This window comes from Hirundo rustica, chromosome 20, assembly GCF_015227805.2.
Source record: "Hirundo rustica isolate bHirRus1 chromosome 20, bHirRus1.pri.v3, whole genome shotgun sequence".
In the NCBI taxonomy this organism is placed as follows: domain Eukaryota; kingdom Metazoa; phylum Chordata; class Aves; order Passeriformes; family Hirundinidae; genus Hirundo; species Hirundo rustica.
Genome location: NC_053469.1, coordinates 4,492,602 through 4,511,889, shown reverse-complemented (window position 1 = coordinate 4,511,889; position 19,288 = coordinate 4,492,602). Strand labels below are relative to the sequence as shown.

Below are 19,288 nucleotides of genomic sequence, written 5' to 3'. Positions count from 1 at the left end.
ATGGTCATGGCTTTCATTTTGGGTGTGGGCCAGCATGTGTATCTGACCTGGTGCTTTGTGGGAAGTGCATGAAGTTACTTGTTCACTGAGTCTCAAAGGCAGGGTGGAATTGGTGTGTGCTTTTGTTCCTTGTGAAGGTGGGAAATCTGAACATTGAATGTTCATGGTCCTGAAGATGGGAGTCATGTGTAGACTCATGAGGTCATTGAGGCTTTTGGGACACTAATGTGTTTTTTTTTTTCTCCTAACCGAGCCATGTGTTGTCGTTTGGACTGTGGAGCTCACTGATCTGCACAGCACGGACTCGTGCCCTGTCTATTGCTGCTTTGCTGTCTTTTTTCTTTCTTTCACACATGAATAAGGCTCTCATTCCATTGTAGAATTTACTCCATGAATGTTGTCGACTCTTCGATTTCCAGGCCTAGCTCTGCCAGCCCCAGCGGGAAGCCGTCAGGACCAGCAGTGAGCATGGGCTCTGTGCAAGGACACTACGTACAACAGGTAGTGTACCTGAATTCTTTGGACAGCCCAAAAATATCTGCTCTTCTACACTGTTGTGCTTTTGCCTTGGGCTGCAGAGGAGAGGCAGCAAGGCAGAAAGGCCTGTGTAACTAAAGCTCCTTGTGGGAGCTGGATTTTCCCCTGGGTTGGTGGGTGTTTTATTGAGTCCAGGAGTAAATTCTGTGTGATTTGAAAGTCAGGAGAGATTAGTTCTACTGATTTCTAGTAAGTTCTGCTGTGGAATTTTTATGAGTTACTTTCATTGCCAAATACGCGAGACACTGAGATTCTTAAATGTGAGGTGTTACAGGAGCAAATGTGATGTCTTGCATGGATGATGGTCGCAGTTTGCTTGTTCTGCCTGCCTAGAGCTGTCTGTCGTAGCTAATGCTTTGGTTTTTGTGTCAAAAGGCAAAGCAGCGGGTGGATGATAACAAAGCCAATCTGGGAGCAGTGAAGCTGCAAGAAACAGCCTCCACAAACCAGATGAAGCCAGTGCGCACAGGAGCGATCAAACCTCAGGCCGTCAAAGTGGAGGAGAGCAAGGCCTAGGAGCACCTCTGATGCCTGGCTGGTCCTGCTGCCTGAGAGGCACCACAGCTTAGACTGGACCCCACTGGATCTCCTGAAAATCTCACCAGATCTATCCCCACCCCACACTGACTGACTACAGCGACATCATTTAAGCCCCTCTCCCAACAAAGCCGTTTGAAACAGTGGATGTGACATTGACCTGCTTGCTTTAAAACAAACCAATCATGTGACTTTTAAGTGGCTTTAGCCATATTTTTTTTTTTTTTTTTTTTTCCCCCTTCCCCGTGCCCTATCCACAGGTAGCTGTGATTGCTCACTTGGCAAAGCCCGTCCTTCTCCTTCCCTACTTCTGTCTCAGCAGAGTGGCAACTGGGGGAGAGGGGTTTAGTTTGAGGTTTTTCATTTTAAAGGCAGCTGAGGTTTTTACAAAAAAGCTGTATCTTTGTTTATAGCAGAACTTTTATATGTTCTCTCATTCCCCCCCTTCTTTCTGCTTTCCTCATTCCTTTCAGAAAAGATTTCCCTTCAGCTAAAATGATGTTCTAACAAAACTCTGCTTAGTTTTCTATATGGTTCTGTGCTATGTTGAGAGTTTGAGTTTGTTTGGGTGTTATTTCCCCAGATGATTTAGCCTTTCAGACTATTTGATTAAAAAAAAAAAAAAAAAACAGGACAGTTACGACATTTGTTAATTTTTCAGTATTTTTGTTTTAAGCTAGAAGCAGTGCTTGCATTAGAAGGAAATGTATACTAAAGACACGTAGTACATCAGTGCATAAATCCTGAAACTTGTACCATTTCAGCAGAGCTTTGGGGTGCTGTGTGCACAAGAAAATTTAGCGTTTTCATTTTAAGGAAAAAAAAACCCAAACCACCAGATTTCTGTTGCAAAGCTCATGCCGATCTAGGTGTTAAATTTTTCCTTTTTGTGGGTTTCAGAGTTTTTTAGCGACTGCAAAACACACGCCAAAATGTAAATCATAGATTTACAAAATATAACATTTGTTGGGAAGAAAAAAATTCTCCTCACAGCACGTGGGTCAGAAGAGTTGGCTACAGCCAACGGGTCTGTATGGACTACTTTTTGTAGTTGTGATGCTCTCTCATGCTCCCTGCCTTGGCTGCTTGAATTCTTCATGTCTCCCGAGACTTGTCCTATATTGTGTTCATCCCTCGGGGCTGCTCTCCTAAGCTTTGCTCTTTTCCCTGAGTCTTGCTTTCTGTCCCTCTGTTCCACAGCCTTTCTACAATTCACATAGAGATACTTTGGTAAGGGAGCCCCTCTGCAAGGCACACTTGGAACCTCCTGTCTTGGGTTGGAAGCGCGTGGTTACAGAGGCAGATTGGAATCATCCTTCTCCTCTCCTTCCCCAGGTGAACAGCAAAGGGTTCTTTACTCTGATGCAGTTGCATATAGTGTGTGTGCAGCATCGTCACTTCACCACTCCTCTCCAGTATCTGATGATCTACACAAGGAAGATCCCAGTGGGAGAGGTTGGGTTTTATTTCTTTGGCTGTTTGGTTTTAGTTTATGTGAGTGTGCGCGTGTGTGTGTGTGTGCGCGCGTGTGTACGTAGATTTTGTTAGGACAGACTTAAAAGTTCTTGAAAGGGCTTGGAGTCCTTCACCTGATGGTAGTCTAAAGTACAAATTACTTTTCAGCTAACTTGGTTTGTGTTGTTTAGCTCTTTCAATATGTAAAGTAGGCTGGTCACTCTGAAGTGAGGGACAGAACCATTTTTGGAGATGATAGCTTGCTCACGGGCTGTGCGTCAGCCTCTGCTGGGTGGCAGAAAGTCATTTGGTGGTGGTTCCAAAGAAGATATTTTGAACAAAGAATGTATTGGGGAAGGGATCTGAAAGGTGTTCTTGTTTCTTTGTTTGCCCCGCCCCTCCCCTTTCTGGAAAAAGATCCTTTGTAACTTTGTAAGGATGCATTTGAAGTTTTAAGCTAGGCATAAATATGATTTTTATACAGTAGCTTTAAAGAGCTTAGAAACCTAAACTAATTTAGGCATAGTAATGTCCCTTCTCACAGGTGTCCCCATGGATCATGGCAGAGAACCCGAAGGGAAGGGGATAGGATGGTACTTTAAGAAAAAATAAGAGCTCTTTTTTTCTTAGGTTTTATGGATTTTAATTTCAGAGCAGAGTGTGCCAGCATCTCTCTAGCATCCTCCTTAAAGTACAGGGTTTCGGATTTAGTGACAAATATTTCCCCAGCCTTCAGACAACTCCCAGATCTGCATCCTCATCTGCTAGTCCTGCTCCCATTGTTTTCCAAAGATTGCACCTCCAGTAAGTCATCCCACCCTCGTTTCTATTTTGTCCCTTGAAATACCATTTACAGCAGAATTGTCTGTTTGGGATTTTTTTTATTATCCTTCTGCCCAGCTGGCCCTAGCTAATACGAGCCCAGAATCTAACTAATGGCTAAAGACTTACCTGAGCCCCCCTCTTCTCATCTCTTCCCTACTCTAGACACACTACTTCAGCTTTACAAAAACACTAACCTCCTTCCTCCCACCTGTGTGACTTCAGAATGGTCAAACGTGTTGGAGAAACTGGGTTATTGCAAGAACCAAGTTACTGCAGTCCCTCTGGTGTAAATGCCATCAGAACTACAAAACTTGCTGTTGAAAAAGGTCACCCTTCTTTCTCTTTTAATCCCTCCATTCCTTCCCCCAACAGAATAAAACACTAGAATTTATTTATACGTATTTGATGTTGTAGGTCTAGGTGAAAAAGTAATTGTTTCACTGCTCTATTTATATATTATGTCTGAATTATTCTGTGCAGGAAAGGCCAAGAAATGCATGTGAGCTTCATTCCATTTCTCAACTTTGCGTGACTGTCAGCTGCAGTTGGCAAGACTCTCTCACTTAGTGGAGTTTTGTGTGATGGAAAGCAGTTTTAGAGCCCAAATTTCTACGGTGCAATATCCTTCTCTGGCATATATTTTTGCTTGTTTGTTTGTTTGTTTGTTTAAAGCTAGTCCAAGGTTAGTGCAGTTTGTGGTGCTCTGGAGTCAAAAGGAAAAGCCTCTGATCCTCAAAGGAGCAGAAATGCCAAGGGAGCTGGGATGCTGATAAAAATCCAGCGTGGAGAGGAGGATGGAGATGCACAGAACATGTCAGTATGGTTACAGAGGGTCCTTCTGCTTGCTGTCTGCACTGCTGAAGGGTCGATTTATTGCTGATTTGTTCCTTTGTGAGTTGCTTTTGCTTTGACTGGAAGTTAGCTACCAAATTGTAGGCTCCTTCTGCCAGGAAAGGTGCAGGTGCAGTGGGAGGGAAAGGTGGAGCCCATCTTTCCAGCAGCAGCGGGTGAAGCAGGAATGTTCAGAGGCTGACTGCTGCTCGTGTTCAGCAGAGGCTCTGAAGCACCTGTGTGATCAGTTCCCTGGCACACAGTGAATCATGGCCAGCAGCTCCAGTCAGTGCTGCTTTCCTCACCACTTCTGCTGTTAGCTCTTAGTTTAAAAACAAACCGACGTTGAAGTCTGGGAAGAAAAAAAAAAGGGAAGAAAAAAGGCACTCCAGTATATTTTAAGTGACAGCAGAAGCAGCACAGTCACCAGTGACACAGGTATTGCTGTTATGTTCCATAGCTTGCTCCTGGCTGTGCCAGCTGTGCAGTGTCAGCACCTCTGGATGTGTTTGCTGCCCGTCGCACTCCCGTGTGTGTGGTGTTCACGCAGAGGCGCTCACTCCATTAACACCTTCCTTGCAGGAATGCTTCAAAGCCACAAGCTGCGCTGTGGTTCCTGTGTATTTACAGATGGGTATTCAAAAATGAGCCGCGTGTTTTTGCTGTGTCTCACCTTTTGGCTACTCCAGTCACCTTGCAGCCAGCGCCCCTGCATGCCAGGACCGCTGTCTGTTGCATTTTCTTAACCCTCTCTTTTGCTCCAGGCTGGTTAAGCACAGGTTAATTCCTCGTAGCACTGGTTATTTTTTATTCGGCAACCCAGATTCTTCATAAGAAAGTTGTATTTGTGAATCAAATTTAATTTACGACAGCCACCAGCGTGCTTAGTTGTGGCCCGTGGACAGAAAAGGTGCGTTTTGCTGAAGCAAAAAAAAAGACACAGTAGAGTCCAGCTATTTTTGTTGTTTATTTTAATCCAAAGACCACCAGGTTTTCCAGTGGCCATAGACACTCCCTTGGGTTTAGTGGCTTGTTCTGGCTGCTCCAGATGTCCTTGACTGTTCCCCCAGGAATCACAGCTGCAGCAGTGAGGCGCTCACCCTTTAGCATGTCTCGAGGCATTGTTCTTAGCTGGAATCCCCCCTCTGGTTCTGTAAAAATTGCATTTGTCGTTTCTCAAGGGGATATTGTCCTCCTTAAAGCTTTTAACTTCATGACCTGTATAGTAAATTTTTTTTGGCCTTTCCTCTCTTTGTCTTTTCATGTAGACCAGATATTTGAAAGGGCAGACGATGGATAATTGTGTAACGTGCAACCTGTTTATATTTTTTGGAAACTTTTACTCGGACCGGAATTCGAATCACGGAATCACCAGGCCAGTTGCGGCACACTCTTTATTGCCCTTCTCCTCGTTTCAGTACCTATTGTTTCTCCTTTCAAATATGTGATTGTATTAGCTCTTTCCATATGAAAGAATTCTCCTTATTTAAATAAAAAAAAATAAAAAAATAAAGCAGATTATGCTTTTCTCAAATTCCCCAGTCCGTTGTCTGGTTATTTTAGTTAATACTAAAATAAACAAAACAAAACCCCAAAATAAATAAAAACAAAACAAAAACAAACACACAACAACACAACCCCAGGTATTTAAAGTCTCTGTGAATGTCCGAGATTAGGGATGGTGGGGGGACACGGTGTTTGCGGTGGCCGAGCCCCCTCGGCCGGGTAGGTGGTTCTGCCCGTGAGCTCCGGGGCTGGCGGGTCCCTCACAGCCGCCATGGCGGGGAGGCCGGGCCCGCTCGCAATGCGCGACGTTGCCATGGTAACACAGCCGTGCTTCCGGGTTCCGCCCCGTGCCCACGCGTGCGTCTGACGTCACATCCGGCCTCGCCAGGTAAGGGGCGGGTGGGGCGCGGCGTGCGGGAGCGCCACGCCCCCACGGCGCGCGGGGCTGCGTGGGGCGTGGGGGGGTCCCAGTCCTAATCTCGATCGCATTCCTAGACCTGATCCCCATCCCCGTCTTGCTCTCGATCCTAGTCCTAGTCCTGGTCCCGGTCGTATTCCCGATCCTAATTCCGGACGTAGTGCTGGTCCCGGTCCCGGCTCCGCGGTGCCGCTGGTCACACGCCCCCTTCACCCCCGTACAGCTGAGGGGGGTGGGCTGGGGTTGGTGCTCCTCTGCCCCCCAAAAACACTCAAGGGAGGGTCCGAGACTGGATCCACGGTGGGTAGTGGGTCTTAGTGACCCTCTGAGGGTGGTGTGTGGGGTCAGTGGTCCTGCTGCCCCCCACGACCCTAAAGGTGGAACAAGGCGGGGTGGGGGACGGTGGCCCTGCTCCCCCCTCAGAAGGGGTGCAGAGCCTGGCAGAGGTTTGAGGGTGCTCTGAGAAGGAGCCCGAGGTGGTGCTGCCCACCTGCCCTGGGCCCAGCTGTACCACAGGGATCAGCAGGGCCTCCATCAGGTGCCCCCGGAGTCCCAGCGCCTGCGAGGGGGTGACAGAGCTCAGGTGGGAGCACAGCTCTTCCAGGGGCTCCTGAAAACCTCTGCTGCACACAGCGCTTGTGTTTTGTAGGCAGAGAGAAACCAGGCCAGTGGCACCGCTCTGGATGGTGGTGATGTGCTCGCATCTCACTTTGTTCTCCCCTGATCAAAGCCACACAGATGGATTTGTTCTGGTAACTTTCCCTTGTGTTGAGGTGAGGAGGCATGGCACTGATTCTCTGCTATTTTCTGACCTAGCTTTTAAAGCACTTCTACTTAAACAGCACCTATACGTGTGCTCCTGTAACCAGCTTTCTAATGCAGAGGGTGTTTGGGGAATTTGCCCCTCTCTTCCCCACAAAGAAATACCTCAGTTTGAAAGGAAGTAACTTGTCTGAGAATTCTTTTTTAAACTACCTGAGTTCTAAATCACTCAGTTAGTGAGGTCCTCTGGTGCCTGGGCACATGGGTTGTCCATCAGTAGCATCAGAATTTGGGCAGTGAGGTTTGCTTTGCAGTATACAGGCTGGAGATTTAAGCTGCTGTGTTTCTGCAGAACCAGTATAAGAATAAACAAGGTTTCTAGCTTACTACTGCAGGCAGAAGCAGGGCAGATGAAAAGTGTGTCAGTTCAGTAACTTTATTTTTACAATTAGTCCTGTAGATAGAATAGACACAGAAACATGAAACGCAAGAGAATTTTGGGAAATTATCATGAGCTACTTGTAGCAGAAATTAGGCCTGATGCTTTCTGTGAAGTGTTTGGCTCTCTATTCACCCTCACCAGAGGGTGACTGCTGTTCTCTTCTGCTCTCCAAGGTTCAGACAAACCTTTGACAGGATGTTGGGATTTCTGAAGGAGCCAATCGTGGTCACTGCAAAGATCAATGTGAACCTTGTGGCACTGACTGTGATGGGATTGATAAGTCGTCTCTGGGGGCTTTGCTATCCACGGGCTGTGGTGTGAGTAATGCGTTTCTTTTCTACCTGAATGACGCAGACTTGTTTTTCAAATGTTTGTGAGCAAGAATGTAGTAGCAGTCAAGCACAGCTTGGCTGATGTCAGCCTCTGTAAATCACAGAATCACAAAATCCCAGGCTGGTTTGGGTTGGAAGGGATCTTAAAACTCACCTTGTTCTGCCCCTTGCTGTGGGCAGGGACACCTCTCACTATCCCAGGTGCCCCAGCCCTGTCCAGCCTGGCCTTGGACACCAGGGATCCAGGACAGCCACAGCCTCTCTGGGTACACTGTGCCATGGTCTCACCATCCTCACAGGGAAGAATTTCCTAAAAATTCATCTCAACCCACTGTCTGTCAGCATGAAGCCATTCCACCCTGTCCTGCCACTCCAGGCTCTTAGAATCTCATCCCATCTTTCCTGTAGGCTCCTTTCAGGTACCAGAGGCCACAATTAAGCCACCCCTGTGGGCCTTCTCTTTTCCAGGCTGAACAATCCCAATACAGTGATATTCTTTCCCTAATAAAACCCCCTGAGGAGAATGGGCAAAGCCTCAGTGCTTTGTTGCATCCTTAGCTTTCTGCCTACAAATCAGCGTGTGCTTTCCGAGTATCCCTGCAGGGTGATTGCCATTAATTTGACACATTTCTGCCTCTGGTGTTTCAGTTTTGATGAAGTTTATTATGGCCAATTCGTTTCACTCTACATGAAGAGGATCTTCTTTGTGGATGACAGTGGCCCACCCTTTGGCCACATGCTGCTGGCCTTGGGAGGTAGGGTCTGCAGGAATTGGGAAGTGCCTGTTGCATGTTGCTGTGGAAGGAGCATCACATCCAGTTATGGGGGAAAAGCACAAGGCAGATGAGAGATTCCGATATAGAGAGAATTGAGTTTTCCTTTATTTAGGATTGTTAGGGGCTGTTGCATGAGTAGAGGGGGGATGATGAAGCCATGTATCCATCACCTTGCCGTTTTCCAGTCTTTTGGATAAAGAGAAAAGTAAGATGAGAACTGCTTGTGACAAGAAATAGGCAACAAGCCTCAGTTCCTTTCTGTAGCTGAGATACCACAACATGGAAGTGTCTGTATGGGAGGGAGGGATTAAATATACATCTGACTTTGTCACTGTGAGAATCCCTTGTTCCCAGTTTATATTCTTTGTGCCTCTGCACTTTCTCAAGCATTGCTGCAGACAGAACAGTGTCAAAGAGGACCCTTTTGGGAAAGAGGGCCTTCATGCAAGGAAAAGCTGTGTGTTTGGGAAATGGTTCCCAATTTAGCACCAGTTTTTATATGTGCTTTGAGACTGGAAATTCTCTTGTTTATGTTGTAGGTTACTTAGGAGGATTTGATGGAAACTTCCTATGGAACAGGATCGGAGCTGGTAAGAGCTGTTTTTAACTGTATCATTCTTTAGAGAAAATAAGCAGAATTTCAGCAACTGACAGATTCCTTTTGCCTGTCTAGTGGAAATAACACTTCATCCAACACCTTCACTTCTCTTTAAGTAAGTCTTCTGCAGGTTTCTAGCACAAGTTAAAAGCGCTATGAATTCATAGCACAAGCCTTCTAAATCAGCTAAACACTTTAAGCAATACGAGATGGACAAATCAGCGAAAGTAGGAGATAGATTCCTCTAACGATTAAGAAATTCTGTATTGGTCTGTCCTCTCTGCAGTTAAGTCTCCAAACTGGTGCATCTCTGTTTCCTGTTTTCTGTTTCAGAATACAGCATGAATGTTCCTGTGTGGTCCCTGCGCCTCCTGCCAGCCCTGGCTGGGGCTCTCTGTGTGCCTTTAGCCTACCAGATTTTGGTTGAACTGCACTTCTCCCACTGTGCTGCACTTGGAGCTGCTCTTCTGATTCTCCTGGGTGAGATTGTTCAACTGAGCCCCGTTCTTCATACATGGAGAGAAGAGTTCCTTTTCCCCTTAGGAATATTTAGGGTGGAGTAGCATCTCCCCAGAAAACATTAACAACACATCAGCCCTGGCCTGTGTCAGTCTGTGCTGAGCCTCCCTGGTCTCTTCCGTCCTCACAGCTCTGCCCTTTTGGACTTTATACGAATTCATTTCAATATTTAGCAAAGTAGGCAGCCTCAACAGCCTCACAGGAGAACACATTTCTTGTATCCAAGGAGGCCTGTACTCCCTTCCTCAGAAGTTTACAGGATGAGTTACAGCATACTGGTTTTTAACAGCAGGACAACTCAACTTGTAGTCAGAGCTCATCAAATTTCTTCATCTCCCAACTGCAGCAAACCAGCCTGTGTCCTTAGCACTGTGATTTGACACTCTTCTAGTGTGTACAACTCAGCTGGTTTTGTTTTCTCTGAGGAGCTGCTGGCAGCTGTCTGAAAGGGAAAGAGCCTCTCAGCAGCTCTTTAGTAGCCTGATAAGAGAAACCTCTCCTAGCTGCCATCTGCTCTGATTCTGGCTCATTGCAGCTCCCTTTCCTGCAGATCTGTTGCGGTGTTCTTTGCTTGCTGTGCTCACTGCCTGGACTCTGCTTTGAGAAGCACCTCTCTGGATTTCCCAGCACTGTTTTCTTTGCCTTGTAGGAAGTGCAGCAGCTTTGTCTCCTTCCTGATAGACTTCACTGCTTGCCCACCTCTTTGTCTTGGAAACAGTTATGGCCATGTAATTTGCTCCTGCTGGAAGGCTTTTGTCCCTCTAAACCCAGCACTTGCCTGTTACAGCCAGTAGGAACTGTCTGTCCCTAAAAGGGCAGGTCCTTCTGTTGGGTCACAGTGTGATTGTCTGAGGTAGCACTTGCCTATAGATAAGTTTCTCTAATTTTGTGTCTGTCTGTCTTTTCCGACAGAGAACTCTCTGATCACTCAATCAAGGTTCATGCTTCTGGAATCAATACTGATTTTTTTTATCCTGCTTGCAGTTTTGTCCTACCTGAAGTTCTATAATTTGCAAAAGCACAGGTAAAGCTGGATTGTCTCCCACCCTTTTGGGTATTCTCACAATGACTTTTTTTTGTCACAGACTGTGTTTTTCTATGCCTCTTAACCATTCTGTAACTCACTTCACTTGTCTGTAAAATCCAATGCTTCAACCTTTCATATGGCTGCCCAGAATTTTTCTCCTGAGCAGTGTTAAAGACTCTCTTTACTGTTAGCAGGGTCATCTTTTTAAATTTTAAAATAGAATTAAAATCCCTTGGGAGCACTTCTTTGCCCACACAGATTTTTTTTTACTGGAAGGTTTCCTTCTGTGCACAGAAACACCAATGATAACAGGTCACTTAATGCTCCTTTGTAACAGTTTACAGGGACTCAATTTAGAGATATTTGTCTCTTTTGTTCTCTGATCCTTGCAGAGGATGAAGTAATCCATAGTAAAGTAAAATTATCTTTAAACTGAGCCTAGCAAGTGATTTAATACATTTGTCTTTAAGTGCCTTCTCTGGAAGCTGGTGGTTTTGGCTCCTGCTGACTGGAGTAGCCTGTTCTTGTGCAGTTGGGTAAGTGATGATGTCTTACCTGGACTTTAATGCCTACTGTTCAAGAGAATGTTTGAATATTTATATCTTGTTTTAGGTAATTGTGTAGTTTTTAACCATGTTAATTTTTTATTCACTTTCTTCTCAGAGTGAAATATATGGGCCTGTTTACCTATATGCTGCTCTTGGCCGCTGCAGGACTCCACTTCTGGCACATGATAGGAGACCAGAACTTGTCAAATGTACGTAGCACAGCATGCAAAAATACATTATTTGTCATTTTTCATTGCAGGAGCCTTTCAATGCCACATATAACAATGCAGTCTGTAGCTGGCTTTTGTATTAAAATTCCTTGTCTGGAAACCCTTCTGTCATAACAATTCCCAACTCAGTTGCTGGGGAAAATGGAATTAAGTTTAAGAAAAATATGTTTGTGTGACTGTCTCTTCTGCTGTTATCCATGTCTTTGTGATGTGTGACTCAGAACATGCACTTGTCTCACACACTCCTGCCAGCTCCACTGCAAATCCTTGCTGGAAATTACCCAGTTGTCCACACAAAGTTACAGCTGAATGACAGCGGTGGGGAAAACTTAGAAAACACAAACAAGACAAGCTAAGTGCTGTGGAGGTTTTACTATCTAGAGCGTGAAACCAGTGAGTTTTCTCTGCTCTTCCAGGTTTCCTTGTTGTGCCATTTTCTAGCCCGGGCTCTGGCCCTCATCATCATCCCCGTGGGGCTGTACCTCTCCTTCTTCTATGTTCACTTGGCTTTGCTGTATCGCTCTGGGCCTCATGACCAGATCATGACAAGTGCTTTCCAAGCCAGCTTAGAGGTAAAGGAAATGTGGTTTTGGAACTGATTTATTAGAGAGAAGAGGGGAAATGTTCACTGTTAGGTAGTGTTTAATCCTGTTCATTTGCTTCTGGTTATTTTTTCCCTTTTATGTCATTTAACTATTTTGCTGCTGTAGTGCTGCTTTAAGGTGAAGCAATAATGACTGAAATCCTAATAACAGGTGAAAAGTTTTTCCCAGTGAAGCAAGAACAATATATTCACTCTTGTGTTGAAGGTCTGTCCTTTCCTACAGGAAACTCCACAGAAGTAGATACAGTGCTGAACTCTCACGTGGTGACATGGTCTACTGTAGGAGTGCTTAGCCTGTCTTTTAGAACTTGGCTTTAAGGATATTTCCTGAGACCCTGTAGTCTTTTAGTTTTTTAGGTGTTAGTGTATTTACAATCTGTTGAGTATAGTGCTGCAAGACTTGATTTTGGTAGATAAAAGCAAATGAGAAGGCACTGTGTGAAGATACTGCTGTGTTGAAGTGACACATGACTCAATAAGAGCCTCTGGGTTGTTTCTTTTTCTTTGTACTTACCCTGTCCTTATCCTTCTCAGGGTGGGCTGGCTCGAATCACTCAAGGTCAGCCCTTAGAGGTGGCCTACGGCTCTCAGATCACCCTGAGGAACGTGCTGGGCAAGCCCATGCAGTGCTGGCTCCACTCTCACACCAATACTTACCCCATCAGGTGAGGAATCTGCCTGGATCTCTCTGGGGAGGGTGGAAGTCGGCTCTGCTTCTTCACCTGCCAGTTCAATTATAGCAGTTTGGGTCCTGGCAATGTCTTCATTAATCCTTCAGAGTCCCTGTGCTCTGTGGGAATGATCAGTGATGTGGTGCTGATTTGTACTGCTGGGACTGGCGAGCACTGAGATGTACCTTTACACCTCTCTGGGGTTTTGTAACTTCCTGTGCAGGTATGAGAATGGCCGAGGGAGTTCCCATCAACAGCAGGTGACCTGCTATCCCTTCAAGGATGTGAACAACTGGTGGATTGTCAAAGATCCTGGAATGTGAGTATGCAAGAGATTTAAATTCAACCTATATGCTTCCAAAACCCAACCAGGGCTTGGATTGGATTGGTCATAACTCTTCTCTGCTTATGGGTACAGAAACCTGGTGTGATCTGAGCAAGTGATTGCAGCTCTTTGCACAATCCTTCTCAATGTGGTAAAAACATTACTGAGGACTCTGAAATCCCATATGAACTGCTCCTGCCAGAACATGGGCAGTGCTGTGCACAAGGGGAACTTGAAAGACTCACAAGGCCGGTGGAGATTCTTCAGGTGTTTTACATGAAAGGGAAGCTCTGCTTTTTGAAGTGTGAGCCATGGTGTTAGAGTGTCTTGATGAGTTTTATCAAACTTGAGTGAGTCTCAGAAAAGAGTAGAAAACACTTTGGAAAATGAGGAGTTCTTTGTACTAGAAGCATGGAGTGAGCTGTAAGATCTGCCACATAGGGAATTATCCAAATTGTGCCTGTACATGAGAGGCCTGGTTTGTGCTGAAATGTTTTGCCATTGTCACTGTCAGTGCAGAGCAGGACTATCTGTCCTTGTTTTGGCAGTAAAAGCCTTTGAGTGAAATAATTCCATGCTGATCAAAAAGTTGCTTTTGTAGGTTTCTTACATTGTTCTGGGAACTGTATAAAGAGTCCTATCAGAAGCACTGTGTGCCGTTACAAGTCATATCCACATTGGGAAAGTTTGTCCATGGTACAGACTTTTCAAGTAGGGATGCTAACAGAACCACAGACCCTAAATATATTCTTAAAATTCTTCAAACTCAAAAGACTCCTATGAGCATTGGAGGATGTAATGTCCTTCTATGGAACAGTAAAGTACAGGCAGCAGTTCAATGAGCTGCAGTGTTCCCCCTTGCCATGGCCCTGTCCAGAAGCAAGGTGAGAGTTTCCTCTGTATGGTGTAAAAGCCATCAATCTCTCCCATAATTTTGCCAAAGTGACACCAGCTGTAGTACGGCACCCATCAGACTCAGTGAAGCACTCAGTGTTTCACACAAGCCACCCAACAGCTGTGTGACAGGAATAACCTTCATTCACTCCTGACTGACCTGGATTCAGACTGACCTAATGCCTGGAGTGTCAGTATCCCATTACTGATCCTCTGACTCATTCTGCCCTTAACTCACCTTTGCCTTGACGAGCTTTGTTTCCATTCCGCTACAATCTATATATTACTTTAATTTCTCATTTTTCTGCCTGTCTGTCCCTGCCTGCAGCTTCTTGACCTGACAACTTGGTCATGACATGGTTGTGTTCTATATAAAGATGCATATAATTTAACCATTTCCAGTTTAACCATTTGCTCTTGGGTGTCCCTTCACCAGGCAGCAGCTGGTGGTGAGTAACCCACCGCGGCCTGTCAGGCACGGGCACATCGTGCAGCTGGTCCACGGCATCACAACTCGCTACCTCAACACGTAAGTCCTTTCCTCGTGCTCTGCTCTGCCAAGCCTGCTGGCTCATTCTGCTGGTTTGGCTCTCAGAATAACCACTTGGTGATCTTGCATTCAGATATGCCATAAACTGCCTGTTATTTGTGGATTTTTGCACCAGTGAGCCTTGGAGGGACCTCATGTGGTTAGTTCCATATGCCATCCCTGTGGCCCAGAGGAAGGATGCTGTATGCTTATTTATTTTTTCTGGTCGACTTGGCAGTTGGATTTGATCCTAATCACAAACTTCTTAATGGTTGCTTACTGGCTTCTGTTCTTCCCTACTAGTGGCCTTTAGAAGGTTTCACAGTTGTTCACATTTCATGGTAGTTCTGCAGATTCCTAAATACAGAGTCCCCTCTGTGTCTTCATCCTCACCCCTTCATTACCCCCACTCCAGACACGTGCAGGTATTTAGTATTTTGTGTGACTGAACCCAAGGCAAACTCCACTGACTTTGGTGGCATGCTCCTACCTGAAGGATGTGCTCTGGAAGTTAGGAAGATGTGCTGGAGAATCCGGTGTGCTGTGGCTGATTGCCAGACATTCTTGCCTGTTTTGAAAGCCTGCAGTATGAAGCTGTCTCCTGGCTGCTTCCCAAAGGGCATCTGCATGTACTTGAATATCACTCAGATTAGGAAGGGGGTTGTTCTGAGCTCGGGTTTTCGCTCTGTCCCTTCCAAATCTAATTTGTTTATTATTGGAAACCCCAGTGAACAGCGTCTCTGTTTGTCACAATCAGTGCTTGTTCTTCAGCCTGGCATCACAGGCATCTGCATTGGCTTCCTCTGAGCCTGTTCCTGGCAACTCTTCGTTGTGGGGAATGCTCTCTCTCAGAGTAAACAGTGCAATCTCTATAAGTGAGTTACTTTTTGCTTTATTACTGAATCCAGTCTAAGCCAATTCCGTATGGGTTTGCTTTTTATATGTATTTGGGAAATGGTGGAGCATCTTCCTTTATTTGTCTTCTAGGCATGATGTTGCTGCTCCTCTTAGCCCCCACTCCCAAGAAGTTTCCTGCTATATCGATTATAACATCTCCATGCCAGCACAGAACCTCTGGAGAGTGGTGAGTGGTCAGAGGGAGGGGAGGAACTGATCATGCTCCAGCAGAAACACCTGAGACAACATGGATCAAAAGCCATCTTTCTGTTGTAGGAAATTGTAAATCGCGAGTCTGACACGGATGTGTGGAAGACAATTCTGTCAGAAGTGAGGTTTGTTCACGTAAACACCTCTGCAGTGCTAAAGGCAAGTGGGGTTATGTTTATTTGCGTGTAGCTTTTGCTTCATGCAGTTCTTGTCATCTCAAAAACTCTGCTCCAAAATAGCTACACCACTATAATGAATAACCAAGTAAGTAAATTAAAGGAAACAATAAACTTGCTCAGCGTGACAAAAGAGCAGCATGTGTTTTAGGTAATACTTCATCCCTTTCAAAATGGAAGCTGTCCTGCTTCTCAAGAGGTTGTGGCCACTCTACAAAGTTGGGGCTTAGAAGCTGATGCGTCTATGTATCTATGAAATTAAGGATCTTTTTCTTCACAAAGTTTGCCAGAAACACTGATTTTATGGCTGTAGCTTGTATTGAGACAGTTTTGCGTGGTGGCTCTTCACACATTTCCTGCCAGTCCCTTGCTGTCATCCAGTGCTCAGGCAGAGCCTGGGAACTTCTTCCATCCTGAAGTTCAGATTGGTAGAACTTTCAGTTTTAAAGTTCACAGTTGTCCTTCTCTTTTAGCTCAGTGGTGCATCTCTGCCTGAGTGGGGCTACCGGCAGCTGGAGGTGGTTGGAGAGAAGCTGTCCAAAGGCTACCACCAGAGCATGCTGTGGAATGTGGAAGAGCACAGATATGGGAAAAGTACGTCTCAGCCATGCTCCTGAAGCAGGTTTCACGTCATGGTGATGGGAAGGTGGAACTCTGTGTGTGTGTGTTCAGCTGGCTCTACCACGATGTCAGGATCCTTACAAAGTCCCTTTAAGTCCTGCTGCAGTTGGATGGTGGATTGGAGAAGGGCTCCTGGGAGAGTGAGGAACCTGTGTGCTCTCTCTCCCCTTTCTAGCTTTCTGCCTGTTATGTGGTTATTTCTGAGCTTTGCCGTTTTCTTCCAGGCCAAGAGCAAAAAGAGAGGGAAGTGGAACTCCACTCTCCCACACAGATGGACATCAGTAAAAACCTCAGCTTCATGGCCAAGTTCACAGAATTGCAGGTGGTTATTCCCTTCATTTTTCCTTCTGTTGCAGAGCAGCAGCCTGAGCATTTCTGCAGACTCTGAGCCTGAGGATTCATGGTTTAATCCTTGCTGATAGTTTGGCTTCCTCAGTGTAAAAAAAATGTTTCTGAATGCACTTATATGGGCATTAAAGACCTGGGCTGTCCAGTAATGAATACCCAAGTGATTGTGTAACAAAAAAGGGGGAGGAAAATTGGTTGGGCACCCAGAAGCTGCCTGAAACTGAACTGTGATGTGTGGTACATGCAGTGAGTGGTGTTGATGCTCCTTACCATCTTTGTAGAAATTCATTAATGAAAGTGCATTATTTAATAAGAAAATAAAACCATTGTATTGATCAGTATCCATATGAGATATGCAAAATATTTCTCCACTCCCATCTTAGGAACTTAACATCTGGAGCTGTTCAGCCATGCCTGCTGTTCCACCTGTTGTACCAATTCTGAAAGCCTTCTGCTTGCCTTTTGTTTTTCTAGTGGAAAATACTCACATTAAAAAATGAAGACACAGAACATAAGTACAGCTCCTCTGCCCTGGACTGGATCACAATGGACACCAATATTGCCTACTGGCTCCACCCCACCTCGGGGGTAAGTACAAGAGGTAGAAGTAGCTGTGAAGCTGTTGAGAAAGCAGAACAGCTCACGTGTAAGCTCCAGGAGTGGGAGTCAGAGCTTCAAGCCAAGGACTTTTCCTGTATTAATATGTTATCCAGGAGGGGTGAAGTATTTATTTTAGCATGAGATACAGCTTTGACAGTAGTTGCTTTTAATTAAACCATGTTTGCTTGTGCTTTTTTTTTTTAAGATAATTTCAGTTTAATAGTTTCCATTATTGATTTCATTTAGAAGATGAGTTCATCTCCAATAGCATCCTTTAAATGCCTTCCATTATGCAAGAGTCTTAAAGCAGCGAAGTTTATCAACCAGCTTTGTTCCAGGTTACTAGGCAGGCACATTCTGCAGCTTAATTTAGCAAGTTTGTGTAATATTTAAACTTACCTAAAAGAACCACAGCATGTTCCTGCCTCTGGCTTAGACCATCATCTGTCCTGCAGGCCCAGATCCACCTCCTTGGGAATGTTGCCACCTGGGCTTCAGCTAACGCTGCTGCTCTGGTCTACCTGTGTCTGTCCCTGTGGTACTTGCTACGGCGGAGGAGGAAGATTTACGACATCCCTGAAGGTCTGACTGCACTCTGTGTGTGTCCAGCTGGAAGCTTGTGGCTTGCTCTGCTCTGAGATGCCATCTCCTGTCTCCTGCAGATGCCTGGCAACTCTGGATGTCAGCGGGAGGTGTCTGTGGTGGAGGCTGGGCTGTGAATTACCTGCCCTTCTTCCTGATGGAGAAAACACTTTTCCTGTACCACTACCTGCCTGCTGTCACATTCCAGATTCTCCTGATTCCTGTGGTACTGCAGCATCTCGGCGATCATCTCTGCAGGTATTTGGTTTCAGCAGAGTAGTTCTCTTCAACAGGAGGACTGGCCTGGTTCTTTCTCCAGGGCTGTCACCTGGGCAAGCTGCTGCAGGGAAAGCAGTGGTTTTTCCAGCAGTGGCCAAACTCTTACCACTTGCCTTTAGGGAAGCCAGGCTAGGCACAGGTCTTTTGGACAAAGCGTTTGGCCAGCCTTGATGTAACTTGAGTGCTTTCCCTCTCTGATCCCAGATCTGTGCTGCTCAAGAGCATGTTCAGTGCCCTGACCGTAGCCTGGTTCTCCTCGGTGTACTTTGTGTACTGCACCTTCAGCCCCCTGACCTACGGGCAGCCCGCGCTGTCCCTCTCGGAACTCAAGGCCTTGCGCTGGAAGGACACCTGGAACATCCTGATCCGAAAGCAGTGACCACTGCAGCCTTGCTACAGCAAAAGGAAACACCTTCTGTGCAAAGCCAAGAATTTATTGTTAGTATCATGGAAATCTTAACAGTCGGTTCAGGTATTTTGTAGTATTAGTCCAGATCTAATCATTACAGGAGAAGAAAACAAAGGAACGCTGTTACAGAAAAGGTCTCAACAGCAATGCAGCTGTTATGAGCACAGTTCCCAGTTTCTGCCCCTGTTACATTCACCCTTCACTGCCCCTCAGGGTGTGAAGGTTACTGACTTCAGTCAACAGCATCCCAGCTCCTTTGCTGGTAAGAGCTGACACAATTTCTTCTCTTTCCTGGGGGTACAATCGTGGTTTCTTCCTTCTGGCACTATATTGCACTTAGGGCTATTTAATGTGTTTCCTATCACTGTGGTCTGCAATCCCATAAATGGACTCTTTCCAACACAGATAATTTTTTCTGTTTTCTCTGTTGTGCCTGAAACTCAGGTTTTCCCTCTCTAAAGCTTGCCTGCTTTTAACAATCAGTAACTGGCCCTGCAGCCCTACAGCATCATTCCATGACTCTATCCCTCAAGAATGCATTATTTGCCCCCAGCTTCCAGTGCTCTGCTATAATTTCTATTTATGTAAATACAGCATTAAGCTACATTTATAAATAGTTCATTCTGCATAGAGTAATGACTTGTTACTATTATCTATTTATAATCGCCTGACATAAGCATCACTTTTAGGAAGATAAGCAAAATAAAAAGACATTAAAAATTGCTGTTAACAGCTAAAGAAGGCTTCAGGCAAGCCTGGAATTGGGCCAAAGCCAGAAGAATCCTTTGGCCTTGTGGCAC

At 45.5% G+C, this 19,288-nt stretch overlaps 2 protein-coding genes across 11 annotated transcripts in view; both read left to right on the top strand.

Annotated features, from left to right (window-relative positions):
* Positions 1-5,719, top strand: part of PRRC2B (proline rich coiled-coil 2B) — a 50,163-nt gene extending 44,444 nt beyond the window's left edge. For 4 of the 6 annotated variants that reach the window (XM_058423128.1, XM_040083414.1, XM_040083416.2 and 1 more), the window contains exons 31-32: positions 381-501; positions 913-5,719. In XM_058423128.1, coding sequence (XP_058279111.1) covers positions 381-501; positions 913-1,053 — 262 coding nt within the window. In that variant the 3' untranslated portion in view covers positions 1,054-5,719. The remainder of the gene's footprint in view (positions 1-380; positions 502-912) is intronic. The other 2 variants (XM_040083419.2, XM_040083417.2) reach the window with 1 other exon arrangement.
* A 329-nt stretch (positions 5,720-6,048) lies between these two features.
* Positions 6,049-19,116, top strand: POMT1 (protein O-mannosyltransferase 1). 5 transcript variants are annotated; one of them, XM_040083215.2, is made up of 21 exons: positions 6,049-6,079; positions 6,759-6,882; positions 7,487-7,630; positions 8,294-8,400; positions 8,961-9,011; positions 9,353-9,499; positions 10,451-10,562; positions 11,036-11,101; positions 11,229-11,322; positions 11,760-11,915; positions 12,482-12,612; positions 12,842-12,937; positions 14,274-14,366; positions 15,354-15,450; positions 15,540-15,632; positions 16,123-16,243; positions 16,495-16,592; positions 17,093-17,206; positions 17,674-17,800; positions 17,881-18,058; positions 18,284-19,116. In XM_040083215.2, the coding sequence occupies exons 3-21, from the start codon at positions 7,509-7,511 to the stop codon at positions 18,456-18,458; spliced, it is 2,178 nt and encodes a 725-aa protein (XP_039939149.1). In that variant the 5' UTR covers positions 6,049-6,079; positions 6,759-6,882; positions 7,487-7,508; the 3' UTR covers positions 18,459-19,116. The 5 variants fall into 5 exon arrangements, with proteins under 5 accessions (XP_039939149.1, XP_039939150.1, XP_039939152.1 ...); XM_040083216.1 differs by lacking the exon at positions 6,049-6,079 and adding an exon at positions 6,100-6,409; XM_040083218.2 differs by lacking the exon at positions 6,049-6,079 and adding an exon at positions 6,143-6,409 and having other exon boundaries at positions 10,523-10,562.
* The last annotated feature ends 172 nt before the right edge of the window (positions 19,117-19,288 follow it).

What these genes read in the sequence shown, in the direction of transcription:
- POMT1 (XM_040083215.2), top strand. Translation starts at nt 7,509, where the DNA reads ATGTTGGGATTTCTGAAGGAGCCAATCGTGGTCACTGCAAAGATCAAT. An exon ending in TGCTCTTCTGATTCTCCTGG is followed by an intron (nt 9,500 to 10,450) that starts GTGAGATTGTTC and finishes CTTTTCCGACAG; the next exon opens with AGAACTCTCTGATCACTCAA. An exon ending in CCAAGTTCACAGAATTGCAG is followed by an intron (nt 16,593 to 17,092) that starts GTGGTTATTCCC and finishes TTGTTTTTCTAG; the next exon opens with TGGAAAATACTCACATTAAA.